This window comes from Octodon degus, unplaced genomic scaffold (genome assembly GCF_000260255.1).
Source record: "Octodon degus isolate 3935 unplaced genomic scaffold, OctDeg1.0 scaffold00005, whole genome shotgun sequence".
In the NCBI taxonomy this organism is placed as follows: Eukaryota; Metazoa; Chordata; class Mammalia; order Rodentia; family Octodontidae; genus Octodon; species Octodon degus.
Genome location: NW_004524581.1, coordinates 11,873,265 through 11,889,642, shown reverse-complemented (window position 1 = coordinate 11,889,642; position 16,378 = coordinate 11,873,265). Strand labels below are relative to the sequence as shown.

The window sequence follows — 16,378 nt, the reverse complement described above, 5'->3', positions numbered from 1 at the left end:
ATGTTCTGCTCTTGAATCAGCTGGGTGGGTCTTGCCTCTAGCCTCTTTGCAGGGAGTTCTGCTGAAGGGTTCCGTGCTGGGCCTGCATGCAGCCGGGGTCAAATGGGAATCCCTGGCCCCGGGTTGTCTCATTCACTCGCCGGGCCTGTGCTCTGGGTCTGTGCAGGATCCCACGGCCCGGGTCCTCTCTCTCACTCGCTGGGCCTGCGCTCTGGGTCTATTCAGAATCTGGAGGGCCCTCGGTTGTCTCACTCAGTCCCCGGGCCTGCGCTCTGGGTCTGTTCAGGATCCCGCGGCCCGGGTCGTCTCACTCACTCGCCAGGCCTGCGCTCTGGGTCTGTTCAGGATCCCGCGGCCTGGGTCATCTCACTCACTCGCCGGGCCTGCGCTCTGGGTCTGTTCAGGATCCCGTAGGTCGTCTCACTTATCTGGTTGTTCTAACAAATCTTCAGCTGCTCTTTGGCTTTTTTCATGTCTGTCTCTACTTGCAACCAGTTGACTTTAATATGTCCAGTGTGGTTTGCAAGCTGAAGGAGAAAAAAAATCCACCTCCAACAACTGTTACAGCCGGCTTCCCAACCTTCTGGAATATGAAACCAATACACCATCTTGTGACACCTCCAATTAACAGCTGGGTTGCCACACTATACTTTTCAGCAGAGTCCAGATTGTTGCCCAAATAGCTTGTGCCACCATGGCTGCTTTTTAGCAAATTCTGCAAGGTCCAGTGCCTCACATTTTCTTTCAAAGTTTCCTTGACTGGATGCCGCCATTTCAGCTAGCTCATCTCAGGAATAATTTTGGGGGAAAAAAGACTCATAAGCAGACCTGTCAGAGTGAGAAGAGTTGCATGAGCATTCAGAGTATCTTGAACACTAGCTTGTAAGTTTTTCAGAAGAGATTATGAAGACTGGTAAACTCGTTGAATTGATTAAAAAGCAGTACGACTGGCATTACAGTAATAGAGTTACTGTTATACCAGATGGTTTTGAATTGATATAGCCTTTCTTTTGTAGTTTTATTTAGAAGACAGCTCACAAATTCTGCTTTCCAGGAAGTTTTTCCTAGCCCTCTGTTCTATCTTTACTTGTTCTTTTATTACTTTGTCTTTTGTCTCTACTGATTGTGAACTTGATGATAGGGATGACCTTATTCATGTTTTAACTTTAGAATTTATATGCCTGTTGTAGCTCTTGAAGAATGTATGGAATGAATTCTGTCTCTTACATCATGATAAATGGCTTGGATCTCCACTTTAGCAGCCATCGAAGTTTAGTTACAAAATTTTTAAAAAAGTTTAGTTACAGAAATCTCTTTTACTTACAAGAGGCTCCTTTGAGGGAAATAAAGCAGCTATCTGATCCAGTGCATCACTTGGTCAGTGTTGAAAAGAAACTCACAGTAAGATGAAGAGATTAAATAAAAAAATAAAAAAAAAAAGATGAAGAGATTGCTTTTGAACCATGTTTGAAAGAAGCTTCAGTCAATATGATACTTACTGTAACTTTTTAAATATATGTTTCATTTTAGGCTTTATCATTTTAAAAATCAGTGATTGTTTTTATTATTTCAAATAATTATTTACCATCATTAGTGTTTAGAAAACATTATTTGCAAATAAAACCTATTGATTGAAGTCTTCTCTAAATAGTCATATCGGGGGCCTGCCCCTTAGCTCAGTTCTTTCAGTGTCTGCTTAAACAAAGCAGTCAGGCTCAGGTTGCTGTGGTTTGATCTCCAGAACTCAAGCCAGCCAAACCTGCTCTGAAGGCATTCTAAGACAGCCAAAAAAATCCTTCTAAATAGTCATATGAAGCAAATATGTTAAGAATTTTTTCCTATTGTATTACTTTAATCCCAGTATAGTTTTCTTCACTTCTACTTCTGGTCAGCATAGTTGATGACTTCTGTTGGTGTGCCTTAATCAGCCACCCCTATTGCATGCTTCTTTTATATAAGGAACTGGATGATTTAAAAGAAAAAAAGGATATAGCATCCGTTCTCCTTTTAATGACATTACTTGAGCGAACTGTATGATACAGCCCATACTTGACAAATTTTTATTTGTAAACAGTGTTATTTGAGTCTACCTAATAGTTGAAGGGCAAGATAGATTCCAAGACAACTTATATAACCATGCATAACACTAAATTATGTATTGTAGTTCATACATTAAGTGATATAGGATAGGAGTTTGAAGGAAAAATAAATACCTTGGCTCAGGATGTTTAGAAAATTTTTATAAAATTGATTGCTAGTTATAATTTCTAATCAGCCTGGAAAGCCTATGAGATCAGTTGTGTTCATGTAGATTTTGTATGTGGTTGTGTAAGTTTTTATTTAACTACTTGTATTTTATTCTTTTGGGCCATTTCTTCTTTATGTACTTTATTGTAGTGGGAAACACATAACATAGAACTTACCATCTTAACCATTGTATGCTTTTGTCATATAAGTGTGGTCCCATCTGTGAAATAGGTCACCAGAACTTCATCTTACAAAAATGACTTGCTAGATCCATTAAAGCAACTTTCCCAATCCTCTTTCTGTCCATCTCCAAAACTTTGTTCATCTTCCCAAATTAGAACTTCTTACCCATTCAATAGTAATTCCTCATTTCTCATCTCCCAAGCCACTGGCAATTGCCATTCTACTTTCTGTTTCTGTCAATTTCACTACTCTAGGTAACTCATATAAGTGGAATCATGTAGTATGCCTTTTTGTGACTGGCTCATTTCACTTAGCTCACCATCCTCAGTATTCATCTTTGTAGACTATAACAAGATTTCCTTCATTTTTAAGGCTGATATTTCATTGTATGTATATGCCACACTTTATCCCCTCATCTAAAGACACTTGAATTACTGCCTTGCCTCAGCTATTGTCAATGGTGAAGCTGTGAACAAAGGTACGCAAATACTTCTTAAAGACCTGCTTTCAGTTTTTTTAGATATTGCCAGAAATGGGATTGCTAGGTCTTATGTTACTTCTGTTTTTAGTTCTTTGACAAATTTCATGTAGAATTTTTGACAGATTTCATTGTTATTGTTCCTGCTAACCTGCATCTGTGAGCCTTTGTTTCATATGATGAACTTTCATGATTAATCTGGATTTCTCTTTTGCATATCTAGGGCTCATGCAGAATCTCCACCGTGTGTAAACAACTTAAAGACTGACATTGGTGATAAAGGGAAGAGTAAAGATGCAGGGGAAGTCTGTAATCATGAAAAAAAAACTGCAGATACTAGTCTCGAGCCTTATCCAGAAGAAAAGAAGAAGAAACGCTCTGGATTTAGAGACAGAAAAGTATGGAACAAAATCTTATAAATTAATCAGAATTGTATCCTTAAGTAGAGTAATGACGTTCACTTTCTTCTATTATGTTTTTCAGAAGGTTCATATTCATTTCTGAATTATTTGCCTTTTTGCTGTTTTCTATCACATTGTAAACCAAACATACTCTTGAATGTGAAGTTGGGGGGGGAATAGTTAACAAGTGTAGGTTTAATAAATTAGCATAGTTCCACTGCCTACAGCAATTCTTGCTTTTTAGACCTTCTCGTTACTTAGCATTATTATAGATATATTTTGTAGTAACTCTGTTGTATAATATCAGGTTGTGAAAGGAGAATAAAATATCTTTGGAAACATAATTTCCAGAAAATCAAGTAACTTTGAGGATAGAATAAATATCAACTGACTATTCTGTTCCATATAATAAAAATAACCTGTTGGTTACAGCTTTACCTCAGAAAAATTTCACTTCCACTATAATTATGCCTGGGTTCTTAGACATTTGAGTTCAGCAGACATAAGTGATAAACAAACAAAATATTGAATTTCTTAGATATTAGCTTATTCAGATTAAAATTCAGGGAGCTGCCTTCACCTGCTAAACGATAGCCTAATATTGCAACAAAATGATTGGAATTATTTCTTTGTTGTGTGGTACATTGTATTTCTTTGCAAAAGTTCCTCTAGAAAAATTAGATCTTTCTGGCTGTACATTTGCATAAAGTTATTAAATATGTCTTCTTCACTCCTAACTCCATTTCTAATTGAAGTGAATTAAAGTAATATATCACAAGTTAGATAATCATGCATCCTATCTTTTCTGTAGCCATTTATTTATTCTTCATCCTTGAGTAAATTCAAAGAAAGCTCAGCTTTACCCTGTGTTAGCAGTTTCATTTGCAGTCATATTTTCCCTTTTACAAAGTAGAGTTAAATTACTAAATTAACATTTTTTTAAACCTGCTTGTATTTTCCTCTCCTGGTTTCTCCTTAACATATGACCAGTCTCATATTTCATAGAAAAAAACAAACAAACCCTAAACTACTGGGGCAGTTTACTTAGTTTCTGAACTGCTTAGCTACAAAATCTATTTAATCTATGTCTCAAATAATTCTTACTGCATTCACTAAAGTCTCGGGAAAAATCTCTTTTCCCTATTCAAGGATAATCATTCCACATGTCATTGTCTGCTCAAAAATCTATTTCATCACCTATTCTTTTCTTTTTTTTAGTTATTTGTATATTCATTATTTTACATGGTCTGTATAAATATGTTAAGGAGAGCTGGTGAGATAGCTCTGCGACCTAAAGCCTCTGCTTAGGCAAGCTTAGGCAGGTGCAGGTCAAAGGAGGTTCGATCCTCAGCACCACATGCCTTGCCAGCCCTGCCCTCAGGGTGAGCTGAACTGGCCAAATAAATAAATAAATAAATAAATAAGTTAAGGATTCTTCTATCTCTGATTCTTTAAACATTTTTTACTAGTACCTGTCAGTAGTACATATTACTAGTACCTGTCAGTAGTACATAATGGTGGATTCTGTCCTGGTAAGTTGCTACCTGCACTTAAAATGCATTAATTAATGTCTTAATCAGTTGTAATTCATTACTCATCTTCTTCCTTCCCCAACTCCCTTTCCTGTTTACAGGTCTATCTCCTGGCTTCCTGTCACTTCTCTTTTATTTTATGTGTGTATTTATCTATGTATATATGTACATACTGTTGAGGATTCTCATATAGGAGAAAACATGTGATATTTAATTTCCTGAGTCTGGCTAATTTCGTGGGTTTAACATGGTTTTGCATTCCATCCATTTTTTAGCCAATGAAAAAATTTCCATTGTTGCCATCAGTAATTTCAATGTCTCTGGTTTTATATTTAGGTATTTCATTTTGATTTGATTTGATTTTAGTATAGGGTGAGAAATAGAGATCTAGTTTCAGTGTTCTGTGAGTGACTATCCAATTTTCCCAGCAACATTTGTTTAAGAGCCTATCTTTTCTCCAATATGTTTTTGGCCCCCTGGTCAAAAATTAGATGTCCATAGGTGCTTGGGTTTGTTTTTGTGTCTTCTGTTGGTCTGTCTACATTTCTGTTTTGGTGCCAGTAGCATGTTGTTTTTATTTCTCTATCTAATAGAGCTTGAAGTCTGATTTCCCACTATTCTTTTTGCTTATGATTGCTTTGGCTACTCTGGGTCTTCTCTGATTCCAAATGCAATTCAGGGTTACCTTTTCTAATTCTGTGAGACATTTTAAATAATACCTCATAGCCTGTAAGTTCAAGAATTTGAGCCACTTTTCAAGTAAATCATCTCTTAAAATGCTCTTCATATGTGTTCCATGGGTGAATTAAAACAATTTCTTAAGTATTGACCTCTTAATATTTATTACTTTCTTACTGAGCTAAAATCTTGCCTGTAACTTTATCCATTGTTCTGCTTCTGCTATTCAGTATCACATGGAATGTCTGAATTATTTAAAATTTTTTTTTACTCTGTCAACTTCTTTTAATTTCCTTTCCCATCTCCAAGAAGTTTAACGTTCAATTACTTATTTTTTTATTTAATTCTTTACTTACATATCAGGTTTCTCATAAAAGAGAAACTGTGATAATCTTTTATGACTGACTTGTTTCACTTAATATCATGGTCTCAAGGTCCATCCATTTTTCTTCAGATTACTCAGATTTGTGTCTTATGGCTAAATAATACCCCATAGAGGATATTTTGTAGTTACCATTTCCTTTTGGGGGGAGGGTTATTATTTTTATGTTCATAAAACAATAGTATATATTTCACCCAATTTAGTAGCCAGTTCTTTAATCATTGTCTTTTTCAGCTTGGCAATGTGAGGCATGGATTTTGGGGCCAGGACATTCCCAGTGACAGCAGAGCTCATTGTATTTCATAATTGATAGTTAGTTTCCAGTGGTTTCCACCATCTGAGCCAGAGTTAACAAGGGCAAAAGTGATGATGATCCAGATCTTCCACTGCACCAGATATCCCAGCCTGGCCTTTTGGTAGATTAAAGAACCCCCACTTGAGTGATACAGGGTGGACAGAAAGACAGGCAAGTGAGTAGGGTCCATGTCATATGCAGCCATCATCAGCTGACCCTTCTTATTCTCCCCCAAGGTGATGACAGTATTACTCCTGCTCAAAGGATGGGTGACCTCTTACTGATGACATCAATTTCCTGCTAGCTTTCTTCTCAGTGCAGGTCAACATTCTCTGCCTCTTCTCTTGCTTTGTCTCTGGTCTGTACTTGTGGGCCAGCTTAGACAGTCCATGACCTGAGTGAACTGGTTAATTGCAGGGGACTCTTTCAATCCCTTAAACATAGCCCTTTGCCATTGCAACTGGATATGCCAGAGCCAGTGAAGTCTCTTTTGGACTGAGTGTCCTATTTCATGCCAAAATTGTTAGGTCTTTTCTCAAACAAGAGATTTATTAGTGTGGTCTCTCACTTCTTTAGGACAGCAAGGCTGGCAAGAAAACCATCCTTCCTGTTGGCCTTCTTTCCTTTCAGCATTTGGGAGGCTGGAAGAGAGATAGTTCAGGAGACCCTTCCAGGTTCTCTCAGTCCAAGAAGTCAATATTTGTAATCCCAAAGATATGTTATTGGAGTCCTACCAAGTTAATTCCAATCTACCACTCCCAATGCAACCCATGGCAAAAGTAAAGACACTAAAACATATTTTAATTATTGGGGAGCCAAGGGGCCCTAAGTCTGGCCATGAAGATGGCTTTCCGGAACAAAGAGACTGATGTAGGGCCGCACCCAGGTTTTATTCAGTGGAAGAGTGGCTTAAGGAGGAATGACTGAGTATTGGAAAGTGAGTACTGTGAGCTGAGCTAGGTGGGTGGCCTACATTCTTCTCTGCCATATGCAGGGAGAATATGCAGAGAAAGTAATCTGCCTTATGCTATTGAGATAGTATCTAATGTTTCGGGGGCCTGGTGCTTTAGTTCTGATGTAATCTTTCAAGTCCCAAGAAGTCATAGCCTCTGTCTTGAGGCTTGATCCCAGCTGGCAGCGCAGAGCATTGGCTCTTTGTCCTCTCTCGGGCTAGCTCACATTAAAGAGCAGCAGGTATAGGTTACCAGGGAAACACGTACCATCTTCAAAGACTGTCACCAGCATCTCAGCCAGACCAGTATATGTTGCTTAAGGCCAGTTGAAAAGATAAAGAGAATTCCTAGCCAGCTTTGTGCATATTTTTTTTCTTATTTTTTTCATTTTTATTTTCATTTTTTGCCATAATTTTATTGATAAACAGCAATGAGACAGTTTCAAATCAAATCGGTAGGACAGTTACAATAATTAACACACTGCATGCATTCTTCCTAGTGGTTAATTGCTGTACAAGATGCGGACTTGATATCCTATTTACAAACACCATGAGAACAAATCATTCTATTCATTAACAATGTAACTATATATCTATCCTAACCACTTTGAATACACAGATACAAAATGGACATTCCTCTGTATACCCTTTTTTGTTAAGTTCCGTTATTTGAATATTATAGGTGTATAAACTCAGCAAAATATTCTAAAAGAGTCCAGTATCCCATAATAGTATCGGGTCTTCCGCTTAACTGGCAATGTCAGAAATTGTTGACCTGAGTCCCCCACAGCTCAACATAACAGCATGGCTTTATTTCTTATATTTCGTTTTTATACTTTTCTTCTGGATGGTTAAGACCAAGGTAAAGCAGGACCTATGCAACAAGAGTTGTAGCTTTTGGGTCTGATAAGTTCAGTGAAATCCCCTCAGGATTTATCCCAAGGTCCTGTACCTCAGATTGTAGAACCTTTGTCAGTGTCAGCCTTATGGATGAGTCACGGCCATTGCTTGGCCAATGTGCTCTCTGTGAAAGCCTGAGAGAATGTTTTCTCTCCATGTGACTCTCCTTAGGCACACTCTACATCATTGATCACTTTCCTCTTTGGCCCCATAATCTCCTTGATCAGAAAATTTGGGACACTACTGAGTTACATGACGTTACAGTACAAGTTCTCATATGTCCTGAGTCTTAGTTGACCTTGGAAGGCGAGGGCCAAAATGTTGGCTTTCCTTGCAGCCCTCCTTTTTCTCTAATTTGGTCTGCAAACTTAGGTTGTTAACCATCCAGAAGACAAGCTTGTTGTTATTATCAAACAACTTAGGCTGTTAAGCTTAACCTCATTATCTGTCTGCATATCAAACATCTTAGGCATAATTCTGTGCATATTAATACAAGGAAATAAAATCAGCCTCAGTCAAAATGGAGACAGTCACTCCTCTTTCAAGGAGAGCTTAGGTGGTCCTCTACAAGATAGCTCTCCTCACCTCTTCCACCCAAATGTCTATCCCTAGACATATAGCTTAGTGCTGCCTGTTTTGATTTATATTCTTTTGGTTGGTGCTGGGGATTAAATCCAGGGCCTCAGGCATACTACACATGTGTTCTAACGTTGAGCTGACCTTCCAGCCTGTTACGTCTTTTAATTCTCTTATTGTATAGGTGACAGAATCCAGGCTGTTTAACCTTTACAAGTTTTCTGTGTTCTGGATGTTATTGATGATTATTCCCAGTGCCAATTAGTATATTCCTCTGTTGTTCATGTTACCTCAAAATTGGCAGCTGAATTTTGAGCTCAAGCAGACCCAGGTTTGATCCCTGTAGCAAGACTAGATAATATTTTCTTTTCATTAGGAAACATCTAAAGTCTAGTTATTTTTTTGTTTGTTTGTCATATTAGCAGCTATGGATATTCAGTACCTAAATCTGTTCACTGTGGTTACTTAAAATTTTTTTATTTGAATATTATGAAACTTTAATTTGTTAATTTAAATATTTTATAAAAAGATATTCTTCATATTTCTGGTTGCAAATACTCTTTGGCTACTCATTGGTGCAGTTTGCTTAGGAAAAATGAATTTGATCCATTTAAGTTTGGCGGTTTTGTTGATGACAAGTATCTTAATACACTTAATGATCTTTAAGAAAGTTTGATAAATGATTGAATGAATTCTTAATTCTTAGTAAATCTTTTAACATTGCTGAATCTTTCAGCAGTTTATTTCTACTTTAAACTTCGTTATCTTGGATGCTGTTCCATTTAGTTGCTTAAATATAGCCAGTTCTGGGGCCAGCCAAATAGCTCAGCAGATTAAAGCGCTTGCAAGCAGGCACAGGGCCCGGGGGTTCGATCCCAGGACCTGCACTGCTGGCCCCCAAGGGCGCACTGAGGGCAATTGAGATTGGGCGTGGTGGCATGCTCCTATAATCCTAGCTCTTGGGAGGTTGTAAACAGGTGGATCACTATAAATCTGATCTAGTAGTGAGACCCTGAACACCCTGTAGATCCTTCCCTAAAAATACACACACACACACCAAAAAAAAAAAAAAAAAAACACACACACACACACACAAATCCAGTTCTATGTATTAGGTATGTAGTAATTTTCAAGGTATAATGTGAAGCTTAAAAAAAAGTAAATATATACTATGTTATCATATATATAACAAATTCTACCAGCATGGGAGTACCTATTTTGTTCCTTGGCCTTCTGTTTCAAAGTAAATCTTTATAGCCTTGTAAAACCACTGGTTTATATTAACTTTATAGCAAAATGTATATGTAGGGCTTAAATTGTGATCAAATTAATTAATACTTAGCAACATCATTTAGCAACTATTATAAAAATCAAGGAACAGACTTTCAATCTTAAAAAACCTTGACTTTTATGCTATTATCTTTCAATTTTTTTTAATCTTTCAACTTTGTATGATTGATATTTTAGTTCACAAATCCCTCTTTATCAATAGTTACCACTTACAGATCTTTACATTCCAACCTCAACCTCTGCATCTCTCTAGCTCTGTCTCTTTCTCTGGTTTTGTTTTGTTTTGTTTTGTTTTGTTGAGACAGGCTTACTGTATAGCTCACATTTGACCTTGAATGCACTATGTAGCTGGCCTTGAACAGTGATCCTCCTGCTTCATCCTCCTGAGTTCTGGGATTACAGGTGTGTACCACTGTGCCCAGCTAGTGGTTGTTACTGTTTAGAGGAAATACAAGAATACAAATGGCTTAGAAAGGTATTTCTTCCATAGTCAGTATTACCGTGCAATCGTAGTCTAATACAAAATTCCTGTGATAAGCTCAGTCTCAAGGCTGCTGAGGGGTTGAAAAACTCCTTACTGTGTTTGCCATATGCTCGATCTTTTGCTAACATCTCCTTTGAAAGCTATTCAGATTTTAATGCAAGTTAGCATTGAATTCTTGTCATGTGTAGTTGTAAATGAGGATTCTTTTCTCAGTTGCTAAGATCACATCTGGTAGTGGAATTAAGACCATTGTAAAACAGCTGCTGCCAGTGACCTCAGAATGCATCTAGTCAGGACTGGCAGGTACAGTAATTCCTGTGTTAATGTGGCAAATCAAAAATATCAATAATTTAAAAACTGTTAGTTCCTTTATAAGCATAAGACCAATGAGATCTTAGGTTTGATTGCCATGATACATTTTCTAGCTAGTTATTTATAAGATGTATTTGTTATTGGCTGTCTTAACACAAAATTCAGGTATAAGAAAAATTTTCACCAAAACATTATGTGATTGACATCATACTTTATGTTGTATGCTTAGAATGGGGATTTGTGTGTCAGATAAGGATCTGAACAATCATATTCACATGATATACTTTTACTAAATATATGCTATACCTGACTTGTTACTCTTCAAACATTTTCCTGTTGTGTACTTTCCATTTCCACTCCCTTTTAAATATGCTGCATGTAAAGAATTTCAGGAAGTTTATTTTTTAGTCAAAAATCTTGCCTCAGACATGTTAATATTTGGATTTCCATGATATGTAGTTTATTTTTTTATGCCATCATTTAATGTATTTTGTTTTTGAAGGCCTGCTGACTATTCAAACTTAAGAAATATCAAGTCTTTTGTTTTAGGATTCATGAAACTGAATGGAACTAAGAACTATAAAGTTAATCCCTTTTTAGGGGCCGGGGACATGGCTCAGTAGGATAGGCCCTTGCCTGGGAAGTGCAAGGGGCTGAGTTCAATCCCCAGTTCCACCAAAAAAAAAAAAAAAGTTAATCCCTTTCTAAAGATGGTATTTAAGAACTGTAAGCTATGCTTTTTACATACCATTGTATGGTATGTTATGGAGACCTTCTAAGTTCTCTTAATGACATTTTTTCAATTTTGCTAGCTTTTAATTTTTTAAGAAATTAGAACCCAAGGAAGTTGTTTATGGCTGTATTGCAAATTCCAGCAAAGAAAGGTAGGAAAAAGGGAAAGAAGGAACAGGGGAGGGAAGAGAAGGAAAGCAAAAAGGAATGAGAATCCTTCAAGAAGGGCTGGCAAGATAGCTCAACCTTTTAAAGTGCCTGCTTAGGCAAGCTTAGGCCGGCACAGGGGACTGCAGTTTGATCCCCAGCACCACATGCCACACAATCCCCACCCTCAAGGTAGGCTGAGCCAGCCAAAAAAAAAAAAAAAAAAAAAAGAAGAAGAAGAAGTAAAATAGAGCAATTTTAGGGCTGGCAGATAGCTCAGTAGAATAAGTGCTTGCCTGGCAAGCACAAGGTCCTGAGTTCAAGCCCCAGTACTGGAAAAAAAAAAAAAATTCCAGAAAGTATGTTATTATTTTTTTTATTATTATTTATTTATTTCTACATTTATTTATTGTGTGTGTGTGTGTGTGTGTGGCCAGCTCATCCCACCAGGGGGCGGGGCTGGCTGGCATGTGGTGCTGGGGGATTGAACCGCCGTCCCTGTGCTTTGCTAAGTTTGTTCTAAGTAGGTGCTTTAGACCACTGAGCCATCTCTCCAGCCCCTATGTTATATAAAATTATACAGCATTGTAACAATTGAGATATAAATGATATATTCCAAGAAAGAAAATTCAAAATTTTTAAATTTTATTTATAGTGTAAAAATCCAATTATAGAAAAAGATCTAAATGAAAAATGTATGACATGAAAAATAAGAATTGAGGGCTGGAGAGATGGCTCAGTGGTCTAAAGCACCTACTTAGAAGAAGCTTGGCTAAAGCACTGGGACCGCAGTTCGATCCCCCAGCACCACATGCCAGCCAGCCCCGCACCCTGGTGGGCTGAGCTGCCCCTCCACACAGTAAATAAATGTAAAAAAAAAAGAAAAATACGAATTGATGAGTGTTGATGCTAAGAGTATATGAGTATTGCTTAATATGGTAACACTATTCAAATTTCTAATTTTAGGTGATGGAATATGAGAATAGGATTCGAGCCTACTCCACACCAGACAAAATCTTCCGATATTTTGCCACCTTGAAAATAATCAATGAGCCTGGTGAAACAGAAGTGTTTATGACTCCACAAGATTTTGTGCGATCCATTACACCCAATGAGAAACAACCAGAACGTAAGGTGCTAAAGTGAAAAACAAGAGACTGTTACAGACCTCTTTGCTTCTTTCCAAGTGTTTCCTGAATTGTATTGGTCCGTGCAATAATTACATTCACTGTGTCACTTTTGACTGTTAGGCACTGTGCTGAGCCATAGGAATACAAACAGGAGCCTGCATGGCAGGGAGCAGGGGATTCAAGAGATCATGCCCTTGTGGGTGAGATTCATCACCAGTAATGAGAGTATTCCTAAAGGCAAAGCTGTGTACATGTGACCATTACAAGATTACTTCTTTTTTATTTATTTATTTTATTTATTTGATACAGGGTCTCACTACGCATTTCAGATGCATAGTGATCCTCCTGTTTCAGCCTCCCCAGTGCTGGGATTACAGGCGTGCGCCACCACACTCAGTTTTGGGGGCTGTCATGGTGTACCCGGGGTTCATGGTATGCGATACTGGAGATTGAACTCAGGTCCTTACATTTGCCAGGCAGACACTTAGACCGCCACCGAGCTATCTCCCCAGCCCAAAGTTACTTCTTAGTAAAGGAGATAAAGACAGTAATAGATAATTTTAGAAATGTGGAATTTGTAAAAGAATATTATGCAGAAGTCCTGTGGCAGTGAAAAGGGGATACATGTTGCTCAGTCTGGAAGTTTGGAGAATGCTTTCTAGACAGTGTGTCTACATTTGAATAAAATTTAAGCAGGCAAAGAACTATGGAAAGGACGTCTTGTTTAGAAGAAACAGCCTGAGCAAACAAGGTTTGTGGACAAAAAATAAATGGCTTCAAGTTAAATGTAACAATTTAATAATGCATTTGTAAGGAAAAATGATGGAGTAGGGAACTCCAAGATTTAAATGTTCTACTGAAGTAACCATTAAGCTGACAAAACAGACCAGAATCCATTTTTTAGAACTCTGTGATCTAGTTAACATACAACCAGGGCATTGCTTAATAAAAAAAGGGGCTCCTACATTTTGGCAATTAGTACTTTTGCCTACTGTGTCCTATTTCCCAGCTCAGCAGCAGCCATCTGGTCAGTAGCTACATTCCTGGTGTGGTTCACTGCTTGGGAGGTACGGCTGTGGAAAAAGGGAGGTGGGCAGTACTGACCTTGTTCTCAAAAAAGTATGGTTGTACAACTTGCCTTTGCTAACACTAACTAGTACAAAGGCTTGCCTGTACTTCGTGTCTATGGTTTTTAGCAGCTTTTCATGTGTCAACCACCAAAAATAAAGACATGCAGTATACTACTCTAGTCACCCAGGCCAGTGGACAGCAGATAGGACAAGCAGGAAACATATTAAAAGGCCCCAGAAAGGAAAACCTGAGAAGAGTGCTATCTGGAGGAATTTTTTTAAGAGCATAAATCTTAATTATTTGGTTTCACTAGTTTAAATACTTGAAGTGTACAACATCATGCAGATTATACATCTAGGTACCTTAACAGGAAGGTTGCTTCAGGATTTGACATGAACGAAACACTGTGTGCACAGGAGGTACCTTTCCTCAAAGTACTCTGGTTTGGCCTGGTTTGCTACCAGAAAATCATTGTGTTGTTTTTGCTTTGTACATATAAGTGCATCTCTTGTGCAGATACAAAATTTAGTTCCATCTCCAGCATAAGTACCTTCAATTTTAAGAAGAGATGTGTGTTTCCTCTAGTTCCAGAGACCTTGCTTATAGCCTGCAAAAAAATGTCCTGTTCTCTAGTCTTCCAGACTTTAGAAATCTTGGTCCTAACAGGATTCTACAGGCTGTGAGATGGGGGAAAGAATGGGATAAACTATGGAGCATTATCACACAAACAGAGAAATCCAAGTGCAGTTTGCACATTCTAGATCACATACATGATAAAGACTTGAAAGTTACAGTAGCATTATAGATGGCCTGACTGAACTGCACTTGATTCTGAGCTCAGGGCCAGTCTACAAACACTGAGGAAAGTTTATTTTGTATTCTTTTTTGGCTGAAGCATTTAAGGAAATCTTTTATCAGTTGATTTGCTGACTCCTTACATAACACATGGCAAGGAATACAATTATTTGGAAAAGTCACTCAGCAAGGCATAGTGGCATATACCTGTGATTGCAGCTACTCAGGAGGCTGAGGCAGAAGGAACAGAACTTTGAGACCAGCCTAGGCAACTGAGTGAGACTCAGTCTAAAAATAAAACTTTTAAAAGGGCTCAGTAATAGAGCACTTGCCTACCATGTGCAAGGCCCTGGATTTAATTCCTAGTACCAACAAATCAAAGTGGAACACATATGACTACAGTCTTCAATAAGCAGCAGCATCAAACTCCAGAGAGTAGGTTAATATTAAAGATGTCTAGTTTTCAATAAAATACACAATATAATATTCAAAGTACTCAGTTTTTAATAAGACAATATGTGGCACATCAACAATCAAGAACATTGAAACATTAATAGAAGAAGAATAAAAAAATAAGCCCTCCCTGAGGGTAGAATGCCATACAGTAGCACACACACAATAATTCCAGGAGAAATTATTCCCAGATAATTAGAAGTTTAGGTATTTTTTTGCTTGTTGACATTACTTACATGAAATGCTGAAGAAAGTGCTTTAGGTTGAAGTAAAAGATACTAGGCAATAACTTGAAGTTACATTAAAAAATATAAAATAGTAAACACCAATAACTATAAGAACCATTACAGGATAAGCATGCCTAATCTAAAATCTATAATCCAAAATGCTCCAAAGCAAATTTTTTTTGAATACCAACACGATGTCATAAATGGAAAATTCTACTACTGACCTGTGTCCCATAATAAAAATGCTGGTGCACTAAAAATATTGCATGAAATTGCCTTCAGGCTGTGTGTATAAGCTGTATATAAAATATAAGTGAATTTGATGCATGTGATACTCATACTGTACTTTCCACTGTGTTCAGTGATGAATTCTGATACACAAACTATGACTTCTCAGGTAGCTCAAGGGAAATCGAGTTCTGATTACCCACAGCCCTTTAGTTAGCTTTCCCTCATCCCATTTCACTTTCCTCAGTTCTTCTAGACTGATCCTCTGCTTTTTAAGAAGTCTAAGCTAGTCATCGTGTGTTTGTGAAAGAACATAGGGCATTTATAGTGTAGAATTACCTACATTCTAGATTTTAAGGTTGTATCCCTCTGGTGTTCCTCTGTCCTTTTTTGTTGTTATTGTTTTGGTTTTTTGTGGTACCAGGGATTGAACTCAGGACCATGCACTTGCCAGGCAAGCACTTATCCTACTGAACTATCTCCCTAGCTCCCCCCCCATCCTTTGTATTTCACATATACAGACAGTATTTAAAAACTACCTGAAAGGAAGCCAACCAAATGATAATTCTCTGAATATTGAAATGATAGTATCTTTCTCATTTCTGTATGTTCCTTTATTTCCTGATAGACATTGTATTTGTTCATTCAGTGAGTTGATTTGAGTATGGGCTAGGGGATACAGTAATTCTTGCTATCATCAACTAACCCATAATTTATAAAAAAGCTATACCAATTTGTTACATTGAAATGTAGATTTAGACCCTTTTAAGTTTGTTTTAGCACCTTGTTTTGTGGGTTGTGGAAGAAAGTAAAGGAGGCTTGGGGGCCAGGGAGAGGGCTCAGTGGAAAAAGAGCTTCCCTGGCAAGCGCAAGGGCCTGAGTTCA

The 16,378-nt window shown here is 37.6% G+C and overlaps 1 protein-coding gene across 2 annotated transcripts in view; it reads left to right on the top strand.

Annotated features, from left to right (window-relative positions):
• The window catches only part of Micu1 (mitochondrial calcium uptake 1), a 246,445-nt gene that overhangs the window by 71,402 nt on the left and 158,665 nt on the right, over positions 1-16,378 (top strand). For both annotated transcript variants that reach the window (XM_004623988.2, XM_004623990.2), the window contains exons 3-4: positions 3,132-3,306; positions 12,556-12,718. In XM_004623988.2, the coding sequence (XP_004624045.1) occupies positions 3,132-3,306; positions 12,556-12,718 (338 nt within the window). The remainder of the gene's footprint in view (positions 1-3,131; positions 3,307-12,555; positions 12,719-16,378) is intronic.